General features: G+C 39.0%; 1 protein-coding gene across 1 annotated transcript; it reads left to right on the top strand.

Annotated features, from left to right (window-relative positions):
* Nucleotides 1-720: 720 nt before the first annotated feature.
* Nucleotides 721-8,888, top strand: has1 (hyaluronan synthase 1). Its single transcript, XM_061914730.1, is given in 6 exon segments — nt 721-854; nt 2,402-3,095; nt 3,170-3,395; nt 3,478-3,610; nt 6,029-6,558; nt 6,561-8,888. Coding segments are annotated over 5 exon segments (1,593 nt in total). The 5' UTR covers nt 721-854; nt 2,402-2,414; the 3' UTR covers nt 6,584-8,888.
* Nucleotides 8,889-25,981: the final 17,093 nt, after the last annotated feature.

Genomic DNA, 25,981 nt, shown 5'->3' with positions numbered 1-25,981 from the left:
TAACAATAATATATGACATTAATACAATATGTGAAGTCCATTCAGGCAGCACACAAGTGGTTCCCAAATAATATAATACTGTCTCATCATCTCCATGCCTCCCATGACATCAGCTGCCCGGTGGCTTCCATTTGTGCCTGTAATGGTGTATGATGGCTCAAGCAGCTTCGTGTGGTTTAGGAAGGGTGTGGGCCACAGATTTGCTTGTAAAAAAAAAAGAAAAAAGAATAGAAAATCGTTTTAGAGGATGTGATCATGTTGACGTCAGGTCCGGCTGTGACGCGGTGGTGGTTGGAGAAAATAAGATGACTTGCTCGGCAGGCGAAAGGAAAAACAAATCTTATGTTTCACTGTTCGTTTTTGCAATATGACAATGCGGCCACTAGAGGGAGACATTTATTTGGATGATAAATTATGGATTCTATTGCGCAATTTTATTCGACCGTTAAAAAGCATAGAGATTACGTTTATAATAGTTAAAATACATGTTTGCTGGGGTCGAAAGTTATTGCCAGCTAGGCTGAAGTAAAATGTGAAAGTTCAGTAGACATAAACAGTAAACTATATTGGTATTATTTCCAGACATGAGAATGATGTTTTTAGAGTTAAAAAAAACAAAACATAAGAAACATAGGAAAGGAATTTGTAAGTACCGCTCAAGCCAAAGGGAATCACCGCCTTGCACACTTGGAGTGACGCACGGCTGACTCAGTGGGGGCGCCGTTCGTTCACCATCCCTTCCACACACATGGCTTCACAGCCAACCTGCAGCTTATAAAGACCAGCTCTGCTCGACAGGTCAGCACACAGGACCTACACTCTTTACTCTGGGTGCGTCGCAAGCACCGCATCAGGTAAAACTCTCTATGGATTCTATTAGCAGTTTAAACAAAATACACCATTTAATTACATGTTCTATTTTATTTCTTTTTTTTTTTACTTGAAATTCAAAACGATTTTGCGTAAATCAAAAGTAATCATTATTTTTTATAATAATTTGACAATATCTTTTACATTTACATTTATCACATTTTCAGTAGTATTTTAATACTTACGTGGTTATAATATGTATGATATTTATATTATATTATATTATTTCAGTACTTTGTAAAATATGTTCTATTAGAAATTTGTACATTTAGCATTTACATTATTTCAGTCCATTTGCATGCCGCATTTTATATGTATTATAAATGTTTCACTATATATCTATGTCATACATCATATTAGATTATTTTGTTTAATATATATTATTTGTGTATGTATTATATAAACATATAATGTAAATATACATATTATATCATGTATATTAATATGATTTATTTATTTTTATATGTAGTTTTATCCTACACCCAGGAAAGTCCCATCGAGATTAAGAATCTCCCATATGTGTGTATGGAAAACTAAATGTTATACACCATACAAAAAATTCTAATATAAATATTTTTTTTCTTCTTTTACTACTGCTTATGTGTTTTTTTTTTTTACTAAAATGTAATGTACTGTCTGATTCAAAAAGAATACGCCAACATCATCACACATTTATTCAGTTCTAAATCATTGCAATAGATTGAATCAATTGTCATTTGATATAGGAAGTAGCCAAGTTTTATTTGGGCGCCGTTTAATTGTAGGAAGACCAAATGTTTATTTACCCTCAAAATGGTGAGTCCAACAAATCCTGTGGCACATTTGGAAGGAATTCTCGTATCGTCTTGACGTTGTCCATGCTGCCGGTGGTGGCCATATTGAGCAGTTGTTAAGCATGAAATAAATACTCGAAGTAATGCACAACAGACGTGTTCAATCTACTGTTTTACATTTTTTCAAATATCGAGTGATAATTTTGGCGTATTCTTTTTGAATTACTGATTACTTAATGTGTTGTATTTATCACATTGTATCATGGCCCTGCGTTGAGGTGGAAACTTGTCCAGGGTGTACACATCCTTCCGCCCTTCAAGTTTCCCCAGGGGTACGCGTATCCCCTTTTGAGAACCACTGGTCTAAAGATTGTAGCTGAGATAGGCGCCAGCGCTCCCTGTCACCCCAAAAGGGAATACGCGGTAGATAATGGATGGATGGACATTGTATCATGCAGGCACTAGCTCCCCCGTGACAAGCAGTATAGAAACTGGATGTTAAAATAAATCGTATATTTCCATTGTATTCTCATATAAAAGCAATATATTCTATATGATATGATAATGTATTGTATAAGTGCTATGATTTATAACTTGCAATCCACTTTTAGGTGTGACACTCACAGCGGTTTCGAATTGCAACACATTTTAAAGAGCCATAAAAGCACTCAGTGCCTTTATGGGACATCTTTCCATAGAACAGGTGTGCTTCCACCTCCCTTGCATAAATTCTGTATGTTCTTGGACCTGTTCCTCAGGTGAAGTCACACAATGGAGCTGAAACCTCTTCTGAAAAAGCTGCTGTCGATACTCCGAGCGGTCTTCACCTTCATCTTTGCGTTGGCCGTTTTGGGCGTGATGGTGTGGGCATACGTCAAGGGCCGACAGCTGGTCAAGTCCATGTACGGAATCATCTCCTTCGGTATTTACGGCCTCCTGCTGTCGCTCCACGTGCTGGTCCAGAGCATCTTCGCCTACATCGAGCAGCGGGGGATGAAAGCTCGAAAGACTCCTTGCACTTTCACCAAGACCATCGGCTTCACCATATCAGCCTACCAGGAGGACCCGGTCTACCTCAGAGAGTGCCTCAACTCCATCCGGGCCCTAAACTACCCGTCCGAGCTGCTGCGCATCATCATGGTGGTGGACGGGAACTCGGAAGACGACATGTACATGATGGACATGTTCAGAGAGGTGTTTGCTGACCGGGACCCGGGTTGTTACGTGTGGTACAACAACTACCACACCTGGGATCCCACCATGGACACAGCTTCTGTGGGCTCAGGAGTGGAGGCAGACTATATTCTAGAAATGGAGGACCCACAACGGCGCGAAGTGGAGCACCTGATCCAGACCAAGAACTGCGTGTGCATCATGCAGCAGTGGGGGGGCAAGCGGGAGGTGATGTACACCGCCTTCAAAGCCCTCGGAGATACAGTGGAGTACATCCAGGTAGGCCTCGTTTCTTCTCTTAATGTTCTTTTTTGAGAAGGAAAAACCCCACGTGACGCTTTGTGATCGGCCAGGTGTGCGACTCAGACACCAAATTGGACGCCATGGCCACGGTGGAGCTGTGTAAGGTGCTGGAGAGCAACCCCAAGTACGGCGCAGTCGGCGGAGATGTGATGATCCTCAACATGAAGGACTCCTACATCAGCTTCATGAGCAGCCTTCGCTACTGGATGGCCTTCAACATAGAAAGGTCCTGTCAGTCCTTCTTCAACTGCGTCTCCTGCATCAGTGGACCTTTGGGTAGGATTCTCTACACACACCGTCCAACTGCCGATAGACACACGCCTAATAAATGTCACTTGTTGTCCTCCTTCCTGATTAGGCTTGTACAGGAACGATCTCCTGCAGGCGTTTCTGGAATCTTGGTACAATCAGAAGTTTTTAGGGACTCATTGCACTTTTGGAGACGACAGACATCTCACCAACCGTATGCTGAGCATGGGCTACGCCACAAAGTAAGCCACTAAAACTACACCATCTGACGTATTATTTTAATTGTCTTCAGTGGTAAAAAATCATAAATAATACACAATGATTAATAATTAGCGCTTTATTGTAACACTTTATTACTAAAATTAAAAGGCAATTGAGATTCACTGAAGTGCTCTAATGGAGGCCACTTGTTGCTAGGCAGACTTTGTGGGGCACATTGGACAATTAAAATATGGCAAACGAAACTACTCTAAAAATATCCAGTTTGTATATACACCGTTTGTAATTGTTGCATTGTTGGATATAAAAAAAGGTATTACAAATAACCAGTTTGTTCGATTAAAAAAAAAAAAAATAATAAAAATAAAAAATATATATGTATATATGTATATATATATATTAGGGCTGGGCAACGATTAAACATTTTAATCGAAGTTAATTGCACTATTTCTCCGATTAATCGCGATTAACTGCATTGTATACGCAAAGCCCAATAATAAATTCAAAAGTAGTGTGTAATGCACCTTTATTGGAATATTCTCCCACATGAACAAAAGCGCCAAAACATTTGTTGTGCAAACACAATTTAAATCAGTCCTTGTTAAACAGTAGCAGTTAAATAGCATATTTTATGAAAATCAACTCCAAAAATGTAAATACAAACATTTAAGCTTATTGCCACTGCCAGGGTATTCAAGTTTTCCTGTTTGTTATGGAAAATAAATATAATCTACATACAAATCTCTTAGCCACAATCATAACATCTGAACAGGCAATTTCTGAGGTAACAGCAGAAACATTTTTTTTATCAGGGTCTTATGTTTAAAAAACCTATATTATAGGTAGTGGGCTGTTTTAGGGAATTTTTGATCAAATTATCCATAGTAGCAATATTAGTAATGTTGTGTTTATTCTGCGTAGTGCACTTAAAATAATTATGACCATATCTAGGAATTGATATGATGGGAATTTTCCGATTGTTTGCTTGGTGCTTTGATAAACTGAACGCATATACATGGTACTATATTGTGATGTTATGAGCCAGGGAAAAAAATAACTACCCTACCCAGCATGCAACAGGAGTGACGAGCATGCGCGGTAGCCCGGTATAGGTTGTATCGCCATGACGGCATCTTGTATGTTGTTATATGCACACTCTGAAAGCAAACGTTAAGAACTCAGCCAACACTCCTCGTCTGCATTATTGATAAATAGACAGACAACACATATACTCTGCTGCTTCACAGGCCGTTGGATGTAGCCGGCAAAGCAAAGTATTCCCATGCTAGCTAGCCGGTCTAGCAAGCACGCGTCATTCAGTCCAAAACGGCCCGATCTATCCACATTCAGAATTTTCTGGCGGTTGTAAGTGATCCCGGAGTGACCACACTGTAAGCCAGCCATGAAATTTCCAGAATTGTCCGGTATTTTCGCCAAATGTTCCATCTTTACCAAGAGCCCCTCGACGCCGAAGTACATCCGGGAGATGCCATCTTGTTAAGAAAAGGCGTTAACAAAATAAAAGCATGTAAACAACATACGCAAATGTGCTATAAAATAATTGTCGGCGTAATGGATTGATGAGTTAACGCGTAATTAACGCATTAATTTGCCCACCCCTAATATATATATATATATATATATATATATATATATATATATATATATATGTCTTAATTGGATTATCCAGAGAATAGTGCTCGATACCGTGGTAGAGCGCAATATGTAGGTGTGGGAAAAATCACAAGACTACTTCATCTCTACAGAACTGTTTCATGAGGGGTTCTCTCAATCATCAGGAGATGATTGAGGGAACCCCTCATGAAACAGTTCTGTAGAGATGAAGTAGTCTTGTGATTTTTCCCACACCTATATATATATATATATATATATATATATATATGTATATATATATATATACATCCCAGGAAGAGCTACACAAAGTGGCTGGGGAGAGGGAAGTCTGGGCTTCCCTGCTTAGGCTGCTGCCCCCGCGACCCGACCTCGGATAAGGGGAAGATGATGGATGGCTGGATGGATGGATGGATGGATGGATGGATGGATCATTTAGTGTCATTTTTTTTATTTTTTAACTGAGTTTCGTGATGAATTACGTAATATACAAAAGACTAAACACAAAAAAGGGAGACAAATGGCATTGGAATTCTGACTAAAAGATTTAAAAATGGGCTCTAGAAAGTGGAACTTTACCAAGAAAAATAAAGTTAGAGCATTTTATTCTTTGGCCATATAAGGAAATATTAAACCTTGTTTGTTGTAAAACACAATTTTATACGATTCTGACATTCTCCATAAAAAAAACTAAATGACTGCTGTGTATAGAACATAAAAGCAAGACAGAATTAGTTTACAAAGTCGTATAGGTTTTTAAATGAAATATAAATGCGTATTAAATGAACGTTTTCCTGTCCTTCCCGCAGATACACGGCTAACTCCAAATGCTACACCGAGACGCCCGCTCAGTTCTTGCGTTGGCTCAACCAGCAAACCCGCTGGACCAAGTCGTACTTCCGCGAGTGGCTCTTCAACGCCATGTGGTGGCACAAGCACCACCTGTGGATGACGTACGAGTCCATTGTTTCCGGGGTGTTCCCCTTTTTCGTCACAGCCACCATCATCCAGGTGTTCTGGACGGGCACGCTGTGGGACATCCTGTGGGTGCTGTGCTGCATCCAGCTAATCGGGCTGGTGAAGGCCGCCTACGCCTGCATCTTGCGCAGGGACGCGGTGATGGTGTTCATGTCGCTCTACTCCGCCTTGTACATGACCAGCTTGTTGCCCGCCAAGTACTTTGCCATCCTCACCATGAACAAAAGCAGCTGGGGGACGTCGGGTCGAAAGAAGATAGTGGGCAACTACATGCCGCTCCTGCCCTTGTCGGTGTGGACAGCGCTTCTGTTATCTGGGATGTTTTACACTATCTGGAGGGAGAGCATCGAGAACTGGTACAGTCAAGTAAAGAGACTGGAAACTGAATTTCTTGTCTTTGGCTGTGTGGCCTATTTGTGTTACTGGCTGCTGATGATGGTTTTATACTGGGTGTGGTTCCGTCGGTTGTGTCGGAAACGCTCAAAAAGTTACTCGTTGGATGTGTAGGTAGGTCCACAGTATCCCAGCAACTTAATTTATTATACTGTCTGTTATTTTTTATGTATTTATTTAATTGGTCTCCAAACTCAGGGCAATGCAGGTTTTTCCCTGTTGCTGCTAAACCAACAAACACAAAATGGCGTATTGATGGGTTTAACTCAACAAACGCCAAAAGAGCAAACTCTGACATGGAGATGTTGCACATTTAAGTGAAACGTAGGGCTTTAGCCTATGCACTTCTTACGTTTTCCTTCTTTTTTATGTAAGTGAGCGATTGTGTTGTGTGAATATTTATGTTCATATAGATGAACTTTGCTTAAGTCGCCACACACATCCGATACTTGACTCATGAAGACTTTGACGTTCTCCTCCTCCCCCTTCTCCTGACTGACAAGCTGATGGCTTACAATCACTGTGGGCCACAGAGAGCTCCAACCAAAAGGTGGTAAATGTTTGACAGCAAGATACGTGTCAAACTAAGATAAGCCATTAGCCGTCTTTGCATTTGGAAAGAAGCGTCTTGGCAGTTTGTTACTGTTCACGCCAGTCAAACGTAGACGAACGCAATAGCTTTCTTTGTGCAAACATGCTGAACGAATTGGTTTCTACACGGCTTTATAAAGTCTGAAGACTTCAACAGAGGCGCAGCAGCTTGAGATAAATAAAGAAGAGAAAAGCGCATTCTTCAACCAAAAACTTGACAAAATATGCTCCGGACAGTTTTACAGAGTGTAGGGGGACTAATATTCTCTCAGATGGGACTCACTGTGCCACACTTTTGCAAAGAAGAATCAACCGGACACCCGCAGTGGACATTTGTAAATGAAGAACGAGACACTGGTTCTCAGGATGAAATTATATAGTAGTTCCTCAATTTACAATCTCAGTAACTTTTCTCAAATCTCCCATTGAAATGCCCTGCCCCTAAACAGCATAATTTTAACATGTGACATGCCTTTCAACCAGAAAAACAAACTTTTAAAATTATTGTATAAAAACAATACTATAGAATGCACTAGAAACAAAGGGAAATTCAAGAATGTACATCATTATTATTGGAGAGTGGACTTATCTCCTTCCAGCTGCTTCTCCATTATTTTGCATTGATAAATGTCCACCGTTTCAATTATATTTTATCATCGTTACCATCTTTAGCATGGTGTCGACTAGCAAAGTTTGTCACACGCTCAGTCATGTTTTCAATGGTTTCTTCAATCATTTAATGACTATAATCCACTCCTGCTTCTCATCACTGTCCTTCACACTCACTTTCTTCCTTCCCATGGTTGGAAAAACTAACTTATGTCCATCTCTAGTTTTAAGTTAATGCTAGCGAGTAAGACCAGATGTTTTGGTTAGATATAACAGGGCTCACTGTTTGATAGGCCAACTAATGGTGGGGATGCTTGTGACTAAAATGTTTGCTTGCAACTTAAAGCATAACAATCAGCCAAGAGACAGCTCTTATCTCAAAACACTCTTAAGTTGAGGTACCACTGTATGGTAAAGGGTGCTCAGTGCGGGTGGAAAAGACTTGAGATTTCAACAAGACTTTAACAAAATACTCGAGCCTTGACTAGGAATTGCATCTCAGAGACGTGATTGCGCTCAAAATGACTTCTCTGAAATATTTCTGTAAGAACCACTAAATTAAAAAGGTGTCTTGGTGCCAGTTTCGTGACAGAATTACTTATACACGTCTTTTGTTGTTGCACTGGACTTTTGACAGCACTTTTCTGCAGGGTCGCACATTTAAAAAAAAAAAAACGCAACGTGAAGGGATGGGAATTCCCGAATAAAGCATGCACTTAATGAATGTTTCAGATGACCCTTGCTTTGGAATCACTTTTGTAAAAGAAAATTGTGGTATGAGGGATATGTGAAAATTCAGTCCACGTCGTTCCCAGAGACCTTCATTGACATTTCTCAGAGCCATAACATCGAGTTCCTGATAAGAAACGACTCCCACACTCACAGGGAGAAACCTTCGTTTTGGTATTTGTTGCTCCTTTGTTCATGAAGGCATGTATCAGGTGTGCAACTATGACTGCATGAAATTAATATTTAAGGTACTTTTAGACTTCTCAGATCCATTCCAATACACATAAAGTACATGCAATGATGAAATGTAAACAATGTACTGTAGACTGTGTGATGGTGTCAAGTGTAGGTGTACTGTGTGGGGCCAGTTTTATGTCATATATATGTATATGTATATATTTATGTATATATATATATGTATATATATTTATGTATATATATATGTATATATATATATAAATATATACATATACATATACATATATATCTATATATATATATATATATATATATATATATATATATATATATATATATATATATATATATATAGGCATGTGAACAATGTGAAATAAATATTTTTCTAACTTTCAACTTGTACTGTCTGTGTAAGCATAGATGCAGTCATCTGTGGAACTTTATTGTCCAAATTGAGGCATTTGCAGCCCGCAACTCGTTTTTTAGTGACCCGCAACATACAATGTTCTCATTTTACAGATTTGCTTTATTTAGCATCAGACTGAAAAAGTAATAAACGTTACGAAGATAAAATATATCAAATTAATATTGGTGTTGTCTAATTTTTAACACTGAGCTGAAACTTTTTACTTTTTATTGAAATTAATTGCTCATCACATGTTGGCCTATATTTTAGACAAAACAATATACTGTATTAACATTTCATATAACAATGATTGTGACCATAATATTTCCAGTCGCTTGGTTGCATATGACGTCACATCCGTTTTTCTTCTTTGAGGCTTAGTTCATACAATGGTCAAGCAGCTTGAGCGTAGCATTAAAAAAAGTGAAAATAAATGTAGAGTTTGAGCAGAAAATGTCGGATTGCTGTTGTTTTTGGGTGTTCCAGTTGTTCAAATAGAGAGATAGGAAATAGCTTTTAAAGAGTCCCAAAATAAGTCGTTCATAAAAGGTAATCAAGTCGTAAGTGCGTCGAAGAAAATAGCTCTTAAAAATATTTTCAATCATCTTGTGGAATACAATCGGACTGTTTGTGTCTGCAGCTATTATTTTGTAAAATATTTGTTTGAAGATTTGGTTTGTTCGAGAAACTTTCTGTGATGCAATCAAGTCAGTACATTAGTAGTGTTTAAGAGCAGAACTAAACGTGAGAAAAGGACAATAGATCACATTAGTTTGTGGTTGCTACAAGGATCAGGTTCTGCAAATAAACCAACATCATGTTCAGTCCTGGTAATAAATATTGGGATTGTTGGTCCAATCTACTGTATTTGTATTGTCCATTTTCATAACAGAATCTAAAAGCTTAAGTTGTTGTGCAGGAAAGCTAAGTGCTTTATTAGAGATGGATTACCACATTATAGCGTCTTTGATGATATTTACTGCCATCCAGGGGCGTCACTAAAACTATTTTAGGGGGGCTCAAGCCAATTTCCCCTCACTTCATAGCGTAAGGTAGAGAGCCCCTTTCGTGCGGCGGTATCCAATCCATTCCACTTGTTCACGTCATTTCCTGTTTGGAGTTTGCGCGCGTCTGATCACTTTGGGCAAAACCGGCACATCTTCTTTGCTTTTTTGTACTTTTTTGTACTTTTTTGGCTTCACTGTGTCACTGTGCCGTGACACTCTGCTGTCTGTGTTGATCGGTGCTGCCGGCTAGCACACTGAAGCCGGCTAGCATTAGCAGCCTGAGATACACAGGTGTGGATTCTTCTGTTGCTGGATGCTATGGATTATAGACCATAAGAAAACCCTCACCAAGGAAAAGATTCAACAAACCTGGCAAACGAACTGTATGATCTTCATCAAACTAAATGGGATGCTGGAGGAAGCAAAAGTGTAAGTGGTGGGAAAAATAGTAGATTTGGATAAGTGTGGACATTGATGCAGTACTTGGTATCAATGTAGCTTGGTGACTTTTAAATCATCTCAATGCGACCCACACCAAGAACACAGACCACACCAATTATTGACATGGACATGTTACAGAAGATCCTACAAAATCATCAAAAATAACTGGAAATGTGTGAGTATCAAGACAACGCCACAACAGAGACTGATATGGAGATGGGCCCTGATAAGAATTTTTTCTCTGCGATTGTAAAAAACTGTAACTATTTTACCTGTGAACAATATGAAAACAGTGTAAAATCAGAAGATACTCTGTCAATAATACATTTCAATAGACGAAGCATGTACACTAACTTTGAGGCTATCAAGGATTACTTGAAATAATTCACTCATCCATTTACCATTATTGCAATTACTGGTAAAGGTATTGATTTTAGTCTGAATGACTATGAATTAAGATACATAAACAGAATAAATAAAATAGAGAAGGGGGGGGGGGGGTGTTGCATTGTACATTCATAAATCTGTTACATTTAAAGTTTTAACAAACATGACCATAGCAGTCGATGGATTATTTGAATGTTTAACAGTGGAAATCAGAAATGAAAAAAAAAGGCAAATATCTTCATGAGTTGTGTATACCGGGCACCTGCTTCGAGCATACAAATTTTCAACGAATGGATGGCTAAACTATTTTCCTCTGTGAACCATAAAACCATATTTATCTGTGGTGATTTCAATATTGATTTGTTAAAGTCAACCAAGCATAAGTATGTAGATGACTTCATTGCCACAATGTACAGCTTGTGTATATCCAACCATAACCAAAGCAAGCAGAATAACAACACTTAGTGCCACAATCCTCCACAACATTTGTACTGACATTATGGGAAATCAAATCACCAGTGGCCTATTTATATGTGATATCACTGACAATTTACCTGTTTTTACTTTGTATGACTGTCATCTCAAGAAAACCAAAGACACTATGACAAACATCTTCAAACCAATAACAACTGAGGAAACAATTTGTGCCCTAAACAATAGTTTAGCAGTTCAGGATTGGACTTCAGTTTACAGAGAACTAAATGTGGAGAGTGCTTATTGTCATTTTTTAGACATCTTTGCTTCCTTGCGTAATAAATACTGCCCTGTGAAAGAATATTTTATAAAAGGGAAAAACAAAAATAGCCCTTGAATCACAAAAGGCATAATTAATGCCTTCAAAATGAAAAACAATCTCTACAAACTTTTCATCAAAATAAAAACGAAAGAAGTCGATCAACGATACAATAAGTACAAAAATAAATTATTAGATCAAACAAATGGTTATATTATCAAAAAACAATACGAAAACAAAAACAATGTAAAAGGAACTTGGAATGTTTTGGATAGTTCAATCAAACAAGAATATTCAAAGTTTACTTCTCCTGATTACTTTATTGATGAAAATAGTGAAGATTGTAATAGGATTAATGTAGTGAATAAGTTCGATATTTTTTTTTTGTAAATATTGGTCCTAAGTTGGCTGTTGATATCCCAGACAATGGAGTTACAAAATCAACAATTGAACAGAATTCTTTGTCATTCTTCCTCTCAACTACAAATGAGCAGGATGTGACAAACATTGTGCGCAAGTGTAAAAGTAAGTGCTCCACTGACTGCCATGATATCAACATGATATTGGTTCAAAAGGTTATACTGAATATTGTGAAACCCTTAACTTATATATGTAACCTATCATTCGAGACTGGCCGATTTCCAAGTCAAATGAAAATGGCTAAGATAATTCCATTCTTCAAAAGTAACAACACGATTTCACCAATTACCGACCAATCTCTCTTTTGCCTCACTTCTCAAAAATCTTAGTGACACTATTGAACTCTCGACTTGAATCTTTTCTTGGGAAGCATCATATAATCAATGAGGGTCAGTATGGCTTTAGGTCCAAACGAACAACCTCAATGGCGATAACTGAAGCTATTGAAGAAATGACTAATGCACTGGAGCGTCAACGATATGCAGTTGGTATCTTTATTGATCTAAAGAAAGCTTTTGATACCATTAATCATTCAATTCTACTAAATACAACGGAAAGATGTGGAATTACGGGGCTGGCTGGTGACCGGTTAAAAAGTTATTTAACAGGAAGGGTACAGTTTGTAAAGATGGGTCCATTTTTATCTGATACTCTTGGCATTGCTTGTGGTGTCCCCCAAGGGTCCGTGTTGGGGCCCAAACTGCTTAATGTATATATTAATGATATGTTTAATACATCTAAAGTACTGAAATTTATACTATTTGCAGACTACACAAATAAATTCTACAGTATTGATGACAATAATGAGCTCATAAATACAGTAAACACAGAGCTAAATATAGTAGAAAAATGGATGGACACAAAAAAATTATCTTTGAATATAAATAAAACTAAGATAGTGATGTTTGGAAATGCAACATGACATCTGAACAGGAAATAAGTATTGATAGTACCCAAATCGAAGTTGTAAATGAGAATACATTTATGGGAATAATAATTAATAGTAAACTATCATGGAAACTTCATGTCAGACACATTCAAAGAAAAATCTCCAAAAGCCTCTCAATTATAAACAAAGCAAAACTATACTTCAACGAAAATGCACTCTGTACTCTATACTGCACCTTGGCACTGCCATACCTTACATACTGTGTTGAATACTTCTTTGTACTCTATACTGCACCTTGGTACTGCCATACCTTACATACTGTGTTGAAATATGGGGGAATACTTACCACAACACAATTCATCCTCTGATCATATTACAGAAAAAAGCAGTGCGGCTCATTCACAACTTTGGTTATTTAGAACATACTCATAATCTGTTTACGCAATCAAAGTTGCTCAAATTTGATGACCTTGTCAAATATAATAAATTAATAAACTTATAAAAAGCATTTAACAAATTATTTCTGCCTAATCTACAACGTATTTTTATAAGACCAGTGCAGGCTCATAACTTGAGAGGCTTTGGATATTTCTCAATGGCAAACTACTAATCGATTCAAACTATTATACAAACATTGGGTTTGGTTCAAATATAGAGATGAGGGTCTTTAATTTAGTTTTAGTTATTGTTGTACTCTGTCTCAAAGTGTTATCATGTGCTCAATGTTTCCTTACCATTATTGCCAAGTTGTCTATTACCATTATTGCTAGGTTCTCTATTACCATTGTTGGTATGTTCATTATTCCTACATTACTGATACAAATCCTTGTATCCTAGAGGATACTTAAAGGTATCCTCTAGAGGATAAAGGTATCCTCTAGAGGATACTTAAAGGTATCATCTAGGATATATACATATACATATATATATATACAAAAGTATTTAGTCAGCCACCGATTGTGCAAGTTCTCCCACTTAAAATGATGACAGAGGTCTGTAATTTTCATCATACGTACACTTCAACTGTGAGCTACAGAATGTGAAAAACCCAGGAATTCACATTGTAGGGATTTTAAAGAATTTATTTGTAAATCATGGTGGAAAATAAGTATTTGTTCACTTCAAACAAGGAAGATCTCTGGCTCTCACAGACCTGTAACTTCTTCTTTGAGAAGCTCTTCTGTCCTCCACTCGTTACCTGTATTAATGGCACTTTGAACTCGTTATCTGTATAAAAGACACCTGTCCACAGCCTCAAACAGTCAGACTCCAAACTCCACTATGGCCAAAACTGGACACCAGGAAAATAATTGTAGACCTGCACCAGACTGGGAAGAGTAAATCTACAATAGGCAAGCAGCTTGGTGTGAAAAAAAAAATCAACTCTGGGAGTAGTTATCAGAAAATGGAAGACATACAAGACCACTGATAATCTCCCTCGATCTGGGGCTCCACGCAAGATCTCATTCCGTGGGGTCAAAATGATCATGAAAATGGTGAGCAAAAATCCCAGAACCACACGGGGGGACCTTGTGAATGACCTGCAGAGAGCTGGGACCAAAGTAAAAAAGGTTACCATTAGTAACACACTACGCAGACAGGGAATCAAATCCTGCAGTGCAGACGTGTCCCCCTGCTTAAGCCAGTGCATGTCCAGGCCCGTCTGAAGTTTTCCAGAGAGCAAATGGATGATACAGCAGATGATTGGGAGAATGTCATGTGGTCAGATGAAACAAAAATATAACTTTTTGGTATAAACTCAACTTGTCGTGTTTGGAGTAAGAAGAATACTGAGTTGCATCCCAAGAACACCAGACCTACTGTGAAGCAGGGGGGTGGAAACATCATGCTTTGGGGTTGTTTTTCTGCTAAGGGGACAGGACGATTGATCCGTGTTAAGGAAAGAATGAATGGGGCCATGTATCGTGAGATTTTGAGCCAAAACCTCCTTCCATCAGTGAGAGCTTTGAATGGTTGACCAAATACTTATTTTCCACAATAATTTACAAATAAATTCTTTAAAATTCCTACAATGTGAATTCCTGGATTTCTTTTTCACATTCTGTCTCTCACAGTTGAAGTGTACCTATGATGAAAATTACAGACCTCTGTCATCATTTTAAGTGGGAGAACTTGCACAATCGGTGGCCGACTAAATACTTTTTTGCCCCACTGTATGTTAGCCGTTTGTGAAGTTTTGTGGTCGTGCGCTATGTTCGCTCGCATCCTGTGCATCTCCTGGGGGCTAACCCCCCCTGTCCTGGTGATGCCCCTGCTGCCATTAAAAAAATATCCTTAATAGTATTAATAAAATAGAAGAATACATCTCTCGTAGGCTGAATAGCATATAACGAATCTTGAAAACGCTAGCAAATATTGCTCAACAACAGGGACATCTGTCGCTAAATAATGAGGAAAAATATGAATTTCACACCATAAAAAAACTGCAGACATGAATTGTCAATTTGACTAATATTTGAAGCAGGAAATCAACTACACACAAATTAATCCTTTTTCCCATTAGCGTCACGATCACAGCAGCCCAGCACTCGTTATCTCAATCAAAAGAGTTATGTACCGATGCACAAATATGAGTCCAACTTTGTTTTTCACTGATTAATGTATGATTTGTGGACCCCTCAGATGTAAAGAAATGATGTGTCTCCAATCTTTGCTTCTCTAAATCCGTGTGTGTCGAAGGAAGTGAGGTTGAGGTAAGCAGTAATATCTTGATGATGATGTTACGGGTCTCCAGCCGTCATCGTGTGGGTTGCTGTGACACTCGATACAAGACGCATCATAGCAGGTGTGACTCTGATTTATTATTTCAATAATCATGTCTTCTTGCCCGTCTGTCGCGCCAATTTCTAGCGCGTCGGCTCTTCCTGCTCGTCGCAGCGCACCTTTCGGTGCCTGGTGGCTACGTCTTCCGCGGGGTGGCATCTCGCTCTGGGTTGATCTCGTCGCTCTCGTGGTCTTCGTTGTCGGGTCGTTCCTCTCCTACTTCTGCCACGATTGCTCCTCCCTCACCCCTTTTATGCTGCAGCAGAATATGTAGGGATTGAGAGCAGGTGTGTCGTGTACGCACCTGACTCTGATGGCTGCAGTGTCGCTCCAGGCATTCCTCGCCTCTCCGTTCTGCTGCATGCTCCGCCTCCTGGCTGCCATCTTGGTCTGGACCGCTGTTTGTCCTCGCACGCTGTCGGCTCCGGGCTTCAGTCCGACTGAGCATCCCCCCACCCCCCCTTTTTTTTTGAAGGAGCGAGAAAAAAAACTGCTGCGGACCCCTGTCTTCTCTTCTTCTGACGCTTCCTCCACCACGGCAACCTTGTCCTCTTCCTCTAACACCTCTTCGTCTTGTGGTTGCACTCCCGCTTTTTCATCCTCTTCGAATTTGTATTTGTCTTTTCCTTCCTCCCTTTCTTTGTCTTTGTCTTCCTTGTCCTCTTCATCCTCCTCATCATCATCATGCTCCGGCTCATCCTCACTATGCTCCTCTTCATCATCGTCATCATTTTCTTTCTTCCTCATCAGACTCATTTTCTTTCTCAGATTTACTTCTCCGTGTTTAACTTTTTCTTAGTCCTGTTTGACTTCTTCTTCATCCTTTTCTTGCATTTCTCCAAGTATTTCTTCTTCTTTTTCAATTTCTTGAGTTACTTCAACTTCTTCTTTACCTTCATCATTTTCTTCATCATCTTCCCAATTTTCTCCAATTATTTATTCTACGCACCTGACTATGATGGCTGCAGTGTCGCTCCAGGCATGCCCCGCCTCTCCGTTCTGCTGCATGCTCCGCCTCCAGGCCGCCATCTTGGTCAGGACCGCTGTTTGTCTTAGCCTGCTGTCGGTTCGTCGGCTCCGTCTCTCCACAGATGATAAACGGTTTAAAGCTTTCAAAACATATTCTTCTTAAGGGTGTATAGATCCATTCCATCCCATTTAAAATATTTTTTTCATGATCGCTTATATGTTTACTTCTAAACCTTTCAAAATACGGCCAAATCTGCACTGATGCAGGCAAATAAACAGTAGCCTAATGGGACTTTAGACCATCCATCCATTTTCTACCACTTATTCCCTTTTGGAGTCGCGGGGGGCGCTGGCGCCTATCTCAGCTACAATCTTTAGACCAGTGGTTCTCAAATGGGGATACGTGTACCCCTGGGGGTACTTGAAGGTATGCCAAGGGATATGAGGGATTTTTTTTTAAATATTCTAAAAGTAGCAACAATTCAAAAATCCTTTATAAATATATTTATTGAATAATACTTCAACAAAATATGATTGTAAGTTCATGAACTGTGAAAATAAATGAAACAATGCAATATTCAGTATTGACAGCTAGATTTTTTCTGGACATGTTCCATAAATATTGATGTCAAATATTTCTTTTTTTGTGAAAAAATGTTTAGAATGAAGTTAAAGGGGAACATTATCACAATTTCAAAAGGGTTAAAAACAATAAAAATCAGTTCCCAGTGGCTTGTTGTATTTTTTGAAGTTTTTTTCAAAACTTTACCGGTCTCGTGATATCCCTAAATAAAGCTTTAAAGTGCCTTATTTTCAGCTCTCTGCGAAGACACTGGCCATTTCCCTGTGACGTCACACAGTGCTGCCAATGTAAACAAACGATGGGAATACCACAGCAAGATATAGTGACATTAGCTCGGATTCAAACTGGGATTTCAGCGACTTAAGCGATTCAACAGATTACGCATGTATTGAAACAGATGGTTGGAGTATGAAAATATTGAAGAAGAAACTGAAGCTATTGAGCGAATAGCTATTGACGCTATGCATAGCCATAGCATGACCGAATACCTGCGTTAGCATCGCCGGTAAAATGTGCGGACCAAACGATCAGGACTTTCGCATCTTTTGACACTGGAGCAACTTAAATCCGTCGATTGGTAAGTGTTTTTTTCGCATTAAATGTGGGTGGAAGGAAACGTATAGTTGCAAATGCATCTGCAGGTTATCCATACATCTCTGTTCCATGTATGCTTTAGCACCGCCGGTAAATAGCATGTTAGTATCGATTAGCGTAGCATTTTAGCATCAATTAGCTGGCAGTCAACATCAACAAAACTCACCTTTGTGATTTCGTTGACTATCGTTGCAAATGCATTTGCAGGTTATCCATACATCTCTGTGCCATGTCTGCCTTAGCATCGCCGGTCAAATGTGGAGACACTCTGGCACATTCAATGGGGGTCTGGCGGCAGACACTTTCGCATCTTCGGGCCAGTGGTGCAACTTGAATCCCTCCCTGTTAGTGTTGTTACACCCTCCGACAACACACCGACGAGGGATGATGTCTCCAAGGTTACAAAAAATAGTCAAAAAAACGGAAAATAACAGAGCTGAGACTCGGTGTTTGTAATGTGTTGAAAATGAAAATGGTGGGTGTGTTACCTCGGCGACGTCACATTCTGATGTCATCGCCTCCAGCGCGATAAACAGAAAGGCGTTTAATTCGCCAAAATTCACCCACTTAGAGTTCGGAAATCGGTTAAAAAAATAGATGGTCTTTTTTCTGCACCATCAAGGTATATATTGACGCTTACATAGGTCTGCTGATAATGTTCCCCTTTAATGAATCCAGATTGATCTCGATTACAATCCCTAAAGAGGGCACTTTAAGGTGATGATTACTTCTATGTGAAAAATCTTTATTTATAATTGAATCACTTGTTAATTTTTCAACAAGTTTTTAGTTTTTTCTATATCTTTTTTTCTAAATAGTTCAAGAAAGACCACTACAAATGAGCAATATTTTGCGCTGTTAAACAATTTATTAAATCAGAAACTGATGACACAGTGCTGTATTTTACTTCTTTATCTCTTTTTGTTCAACCAAAAATGCTTTGCTCTGATTAGGGGGTACTTGAATCAAAAAAATTTTCACATGGGGTACATCACTGAAAAAAGTTTGAAAACCACTGGTCTAGAGCAGTGATTCTCAACCTTTCTTCAGTGATGTAACTGGGGGTACATCACTGAAAAAAGGTTGAGAAACACTACACACATCCATTTTACCAACAATTGAATATGTAATGTTTTTTTCCAACACTAGTTTTTAACAATACTGAAAATATTACTACATATAACTAACGTGATTTATTTTCCTAATGAGTGCTTTCGCTACATTCTATACTGTAATAAAATGTCAAACTATAAATATTTGAACAAATAGATGTTATTTGGATATTCATTTACACAATTATTGTACATTGTAACTAAGGTAGGTTTTTTTTTAAATAAGGTAGTTTTTTTTTTTAGACAACCATTAAAATGGTAATTTTAATGGTTTGTCAAAATAGCAGCGTATTTAGCTTTAAACTTTGTGCATACGTTGTCCTGCCATTACCTATGTAAACTTAATCAGAACTTCCTTTTAAAGGCAAAACCGACAAGTTATGCTAAACTTATTTTTTACAATATGAAGTTTTTAAACAACTACAAAACAAATTTTCTTCAGAGCTGTATACGTATAATTTTACTAGCATAAAAATACAATACTTATGTCATTGAAATAATTAATTACTTATATTGTAGCTTTCCTAGCTACTATCAGAGTAGTATTTATTTTATTCAGCCAATTAATTTATTCAGATTTTAGAGCTAAGTTAATATATACATTCACCACAAAATTTTAATCGCTAATACAACAAAACTATATCCGTATGTACGTAAAACATTCCCCCCTAAAAACGCGAACATTTAAACAATTAGACTTTGTTTTGGGCAGCATTCCACACAATTATGTATATATCATTGATATATGCCTGGTTTATTCTGTGATGGAGAATAGATGTAATGCGCATCTACATTAAAAAACAATATTTTAGGTAAGCTCTACAACTCTACATTTGAAAGTGAGTATACCTTTTGCCAACTAGCTTTGCCTGGTGTATTATTTGTTAATCCATCCATCTATTTCCTACCGCTTGTCCCGTTTGGGATCATGGGGGCTGCTGGAGCCTATCTCTGCTGCATTTGGGCGGAAGGCAGAGTACACCCTGACCCTGGACAAGTCGCCATCTCATCACAGGGCCAACATACATAGACAGACAACATTCACACTCACATTCGCAGTCCACAACAAAGGAAGGGGTGGACCACTTAAACAATGTGAAGGCCACATAAAAATGATGTGGCGTACCACTTTGATTGATGTTACCAACCACTTGAAATGACGTGGCAGGCCACTTAAATTACGTGGCAAACCACATAAAAAAAGGGTGGACTACATAAAATGATGTGGCAGACCGCATAAAATAAAGTGGCAAGCCACCTTGATTGACGTTGCCAACCACATGAAATGATGTGGCGGGCCACATAAATTACATGGTGCCCCACATAAACGAAGAGCGGACCACATAAAATAATAGAGCAGGCCACATCAAATAAAGTGGCTGACTGCATAGAATAAAGTGGCAACCCATGTAAATGATGTGGCGAGCCAACTTGATTGATGTTGCCAACCACATGAAATGACGTGGCGGGCCACTTAAATTACGTGGCGGACCACATAAATGAAGGGTGGACCACATAAAATAATAGAGCGGACCACATAAAATAATGTAGCGGACCACATAAAATAATGGGGCAGATTGCATAAAATAAAGTGACGACCCATGTAAATGATGTGGCAGTCCACCTTTAGGGAAGTGGCGGACCACTTCCATGATGTGACGGGCCACATTAAATGCCGTGGCGGGCCATTTTAAATGCCGTGGCAGGCCAAATAAAAGACTACATAAAAAAAACGTGGTGGACCACATTAAATTGAACCCAATAAAATGATGTGGGGGGAAGGGGGGGCACATAAATGAAGGGCATACGATAATGCGGCGAAATACATAAAATGATATTGTGAACGTCACAAAATTTTGAAGGAAACGTTAGACCACATAAAATATTGTGGCAGGCAACTTACTATTTGTAAATAAAGAGTTGTAATTAAGGAGTTTCTGTGTTATTGAAACATGCAACATTCATACTTTTTTGCAAAAGTACATATGGATGTTATCTGGACTTACGGAGATGCATCTCTAAGCCCACGGTGAATAATTTACCTTTTCTACCTTTCGTAACCATTTGCTTACATTTGACAGCGATGGTAACATGCACCTGGGGATAGGTTGATTGGCAACACTAAATTGTCCCTAGTGTGTGAATGTCAGTGTGAATGATGATGATGTCTGTCTATCTGTGTTAGCCCTGCGATGAGATGGCGACTTGTCCAGAGTGTACCCCACCTTTCGCACGAATGCAGCTGAGATAGGATCCAGCAACCCCTGGCGACCCCGAACGGTGCAAGTGGTAGGAAATAGATGGATGGATGGTTAATTTTTTTGTATGAATGGTTGTGGCAACTTTGCTGTGCACATATTTTCATCATCTGTTACGAGATGGTCGCATGGTTATGTGCGGATTGTTCTCCCAATGATGCAGCATGAACTCTAGAGGCCGTGTACAGGTAGGAGAATGATTTATTCACATAAATGAAACAAAGACAGGAACAAACAAAAGAGACTCGTGCTGATAGCATGAGGAGCTAAGGCAAAACTTAGCGCAGTAATAAAAAACATAGAAGCAGGAAATCATCCACGGAACGTGTTGCAGGAAGGTAGACAAAAACACCGGACTGCGTGAGGCGAGAAGGCAGGATTAAATAACTGTCTGATTAGTGCCCGGGCACAGGTGAGCGTCCCAAACACTAATCAGAGGCAGGTGAAAACAATCAGCACCCATGACAACCAAGAAACACAAAACAGGGGTGCTGAATCCGAACTTGAACCAAAAGTGAATCACAACTTAAATAAAGGCAAACAAACTATGATCCGAGCAAGAGATCATGACATCATCCATATTTTCAAGAAATATAATTTGTTTTTAAAAATGGTAGCCTAATGTCAAAGAGCCACAAAAAGAGTGTGTCCTGTAATTGTAATGGTAAGTGTGGCAGGGGCGTGGTCCACGCGTTCCCTGCGGGCGGGGTGTGTGCAGCGATCGGCCATGAAGCAGCTGACAGGTGAGTAGATGAGCTCAGCTGGAACGAGTTATCTAATCACCTGTTCCTTTATTAGCGGCGCGGGAAACCTTGAGGGAGAGAGGACACAGGCAGAGCAGAGGACACACGCGGAGCGGAGGACGATCGACTGAAAAGCCGGAGTGAAGAAATAACTAAAAACATTGTGGATTGCAAGTACGGGCCGAAAAGCCAAAACTGACATTTGTGTGAACAAAGAGTAATTAAAAAGTGTAAACCTGCTCTGGGGGAGGTTAAAAACAACTTTATTAGAAAAGTAAACTAAGATAAGTAAGCAAGAAAATAAAAAATAAAAAAAAGTTAATGCTGAAAGGTGCATACAGGTTTTGGAGCAACATACAGTATGTTGTCATCCAAGCAATGTTATCATGGACGCCCTTGCCTATTTCAGCAAGACAAGTGTTACAACAGCGTGGCTTCATAAAAAAAGGGTGCGGGTACTTTCCTGGCCCGCCTGCAGTCCAGACCTGTCTCCCATCGAAAATGCGTGGCGCATTATGAAGCGTAAAATACGACAGCGGAGACCCCGGACTGTTGAACGACTGAAGCTCTACATAAAACAAGACTGGGAAAGAATTCCACTTTCAAAGCTTCAACAATTAGTTTCCTCAGTTCCCAAATGTTTATTGTGTGTTGTTAAAAGAAAAGGTGATGTAACACAGTGGTGAACATGCACTTTCCCAACTACTTTGGCACGTGTTGCAGCCATGAAATTCTAAGTTAATTATTATTTGCAAAAAAAAAAAAAAAATGTTTATGAGTTTAAACATCAAATATCTCGTCTTTGTAGGGCATTCAATTGAATATGGGTTGAAAAGGATTTGCAAATCATTGTATTCCGTTTATATTTACTTCTAACACAATTTCCCAACTCATATGGAAACGGGGTTTGTATTTTCCTCTAAGGTTATATTTTTTATATCTCTTTTGTTGAGAAGAATTGTTGTATGTTCTTGGGTAGCAGATTAGTTTGCTTCATGCATAATTGTAGCTGTTGGTATTGCACCCAATTGTTGAAATTCCATATTTGTGATTAAATAAATAAAGGGTTTGTATATTCTCTATATCCAAGATTATGAATTATTCTAACTGATTTATTTTGTAACACCGTTAAGAAAATAGTGAGCGAATGAATGACAAAATACATAAACCACATACAGCCCGAAAGCAGCTGAGATAGGCTCCAGCACCCCCCGCCACCCAAAAGGGACAAGTGGTAGAAAATGGATGGATGGCGTGTGTACATGCACATCAATTAATTGCAGTACCAAAAAGTTAAAATAAAAATGTCTTGTTTCTCACACAATGAACAATCTAAATGAGAGATAGTTTGTGGAAATTTCAGTGGAAATCCTCTGCTATGAGGACAACAGAGGTGAAGACCCAGCATAGCCACAACTGTTAACAGTTTGTGTTGGTCTCAAACCCCAAGACACAAAGACAGCAGGTGTAGCGCAGGTAAAATTATATTTAACGTCAAAAAACTAGGTAACAGTGCAACAGAAAAGACCACAGAAAGCATGAACTATCATGAGGGGGGTTCTCCTGCTTTTTTTCCCCTACTCGGTCATCAGTCGCAGGTGTGCTGCCAGTCATCAAAGCCCACCTGCTTCTAATCAACGACCTGACTTAAACCCTGGATCTCCACCCAGCCAGTGCCAGTTCGTCCGTTGTCTGCGTTACAATCCAGCCTGAGCTCACTTACTCTGACCTTTGCCCTGAACCCTTTGTGATTTCTATTTTTTTTTTATTTCCTCAGGTGGAGGACAGACTTCTGACCCGGTTTTCCTGGAGCTGATTTTTCATTACTACTGAGTTATTTTCTCCAGTGATTTTGGGTTATTAAATAGAGATTTTTTTACTGATCCACATTTGGATTCTTATTTTTTTCTGAGACCGTAACATGAACACGTGAAAGAGAACTCACAAAAGCAAATTTTTTTTTTTTTAAGCCCTTTGTGGCACTAGGGATTAAGGGCTATATAAACACATGGTGCTTGGTTGATGGAAAGTTGCAAGCAAAACACAAACAATAATACAGCGGACAGGGCTGGTGTACAAAGCATCCTGATTGGCAACCAGGAACAGGTGTGTCCTGATTGACAATCAGGGACAGGTGAGTAAGCGAGAAATAGTGTCAAAAAAGTGCAAACAGGAAATGAAACAAAAAAAAAGATGCACTGGACAGAGAAAATACAGAAAGATAAGAAAAAAAAAGTTAGAACTGTCATGACAGTGGCATCAACAAATGCACCCTTCAAGACTGGGGATCAATGGATGCAGTGTGTAAAGGATATCACCACAGTAATGTGCCTCTTGTTGGACTTTACCTACGCACTCCACCGGCAATACCCCAAATGCTTCATAAACACTTTTATCTTCATTCAGCAGGTTATGTGGTCAATCAAAACTAACTTCACAGGGTCAAAGGCTGAAGAATACATTTTCAGGGCAAGACATGTCTACTGTAAGCTCGTGGCACAGTTATAAATAAAATGATAAATGGGTTGTACTTGTATAGCGCTTTTCTACCTTCAAGGTACTCAAAGCGCTTTGACACTACTTCCACATTTACCCATTCACACACACATTCACACACTGATGGAGGGAGCTGCCATGCAAGGCGCCAACCAGCACCCATCAGGAGCAAGGGTGAAGTGTCTTGCTCAGGACACAACGGACGTGACGAGGTTGGTTCTAGGTGGGATTTGAACCAGTGACACTCGGGTTGCGCACGGCCACTCTTCCACTGCGCCACGCTGTGTCCGGATTGTTGCACAATTACATTGCTCTATCTGGAGGTGGGATTTGAACCAGTGACACTCGGGTTGCGCATGGCCACTCTCCCACTGCGCCACGCCGTGTCCGGATTGTTGCACAATTACATTGCTCTATCTGGAGCAAATATTTTTTGGATTTTTCTTGCTGTAGATATGTCTAGTAGTTATTTTACTGAAATTATTATTCAAAAGACATATTTAAGGAAGTTGATTTTTCCCCAATTCCAACACTTGTACTATATTTTGCTAGATTGTCCCAATAATAACTTTCTGAGCTTAAAAATTGTTCACAGAGCAAGTAATTAAAACTATGTTACAATTGTATTTGGAATGTAATTGTCTCATAATTCACAACACAATGTTCTGTTTGCTAAATCCTATAAGTATTGTTTGCACCAATAAGTTACTTAGTAACTGTTTTGTAATTCTATGAAACCAAGGGCAGCTGTTATTTCAAACCGATCATCATTGTTCATTTGCTGCTTTGTTGGTGAATAAAAAAAAATGTATTGTGTGGTCATTGATAAAACTAGGAGTTTAAGTGCATTTGACAAGTTCTGACTAATGTATTTTCAGACATTTGTTTTTTGTTGTTGATAACTTAAACCATTTAAGTGTATATAACTTGACATGTTTTATTCGTACCATTTTGCTTTTAGATTGATTACACTTGAACACATATCTACTTAAACCGTATGAGGAACTCACTTAACGAAATTAGTTAAAGTATAATCAATTTATCTGGGTTTACAGTGAAATTTAAAGTCGTTAAGGAATAGGTTGGGTTATATGGAGGACTTCCACGGAACTCACACAGAATGTGTGATAGCCGCATAATCTAACTGGGTTAACCCAATTAAGTGTCAATCTCGATTTAAAAAGAATAGTTAGATCTTGGTCAAATTAAATCCAGATGATCGAATGGCAGATAATATATTAAGAAAATGAACACACCCATCCATTTCCTACCGACTATTCCTTTTGGGGTTGTGGGGGGCGCTGGTGCCTATCTCAGCTACAATCGGGTGGAAGGCGGAGTACACCCTGGACAAGTCGCCACCTCATCGCAGAAAATGAACACACACTTGCTAATGATAATATTGCAAATACCATTTTGACTGGAGAATGTTTGAATTCAAC

The sequence above is a fragment of the Nerophis ophidion genome, linkage group LG11, assembly GCF_033978795.1.
Source record: "Nerophis ophidion isolate RoL-2023_Sa linkage group LG11, RoL_Noph_v1.0, whole genome shotgun sequence".
NCBI classification, from domain to species: Eukaryota; Metazoa; Chordata; class Actinopteri; order Syngnathiformes; family Syngnathidae; genus Nerophis; species Nerophis ophidion.
This window is presented reverse-complemented; position numbering and strand designations above follow the sequence as displayed.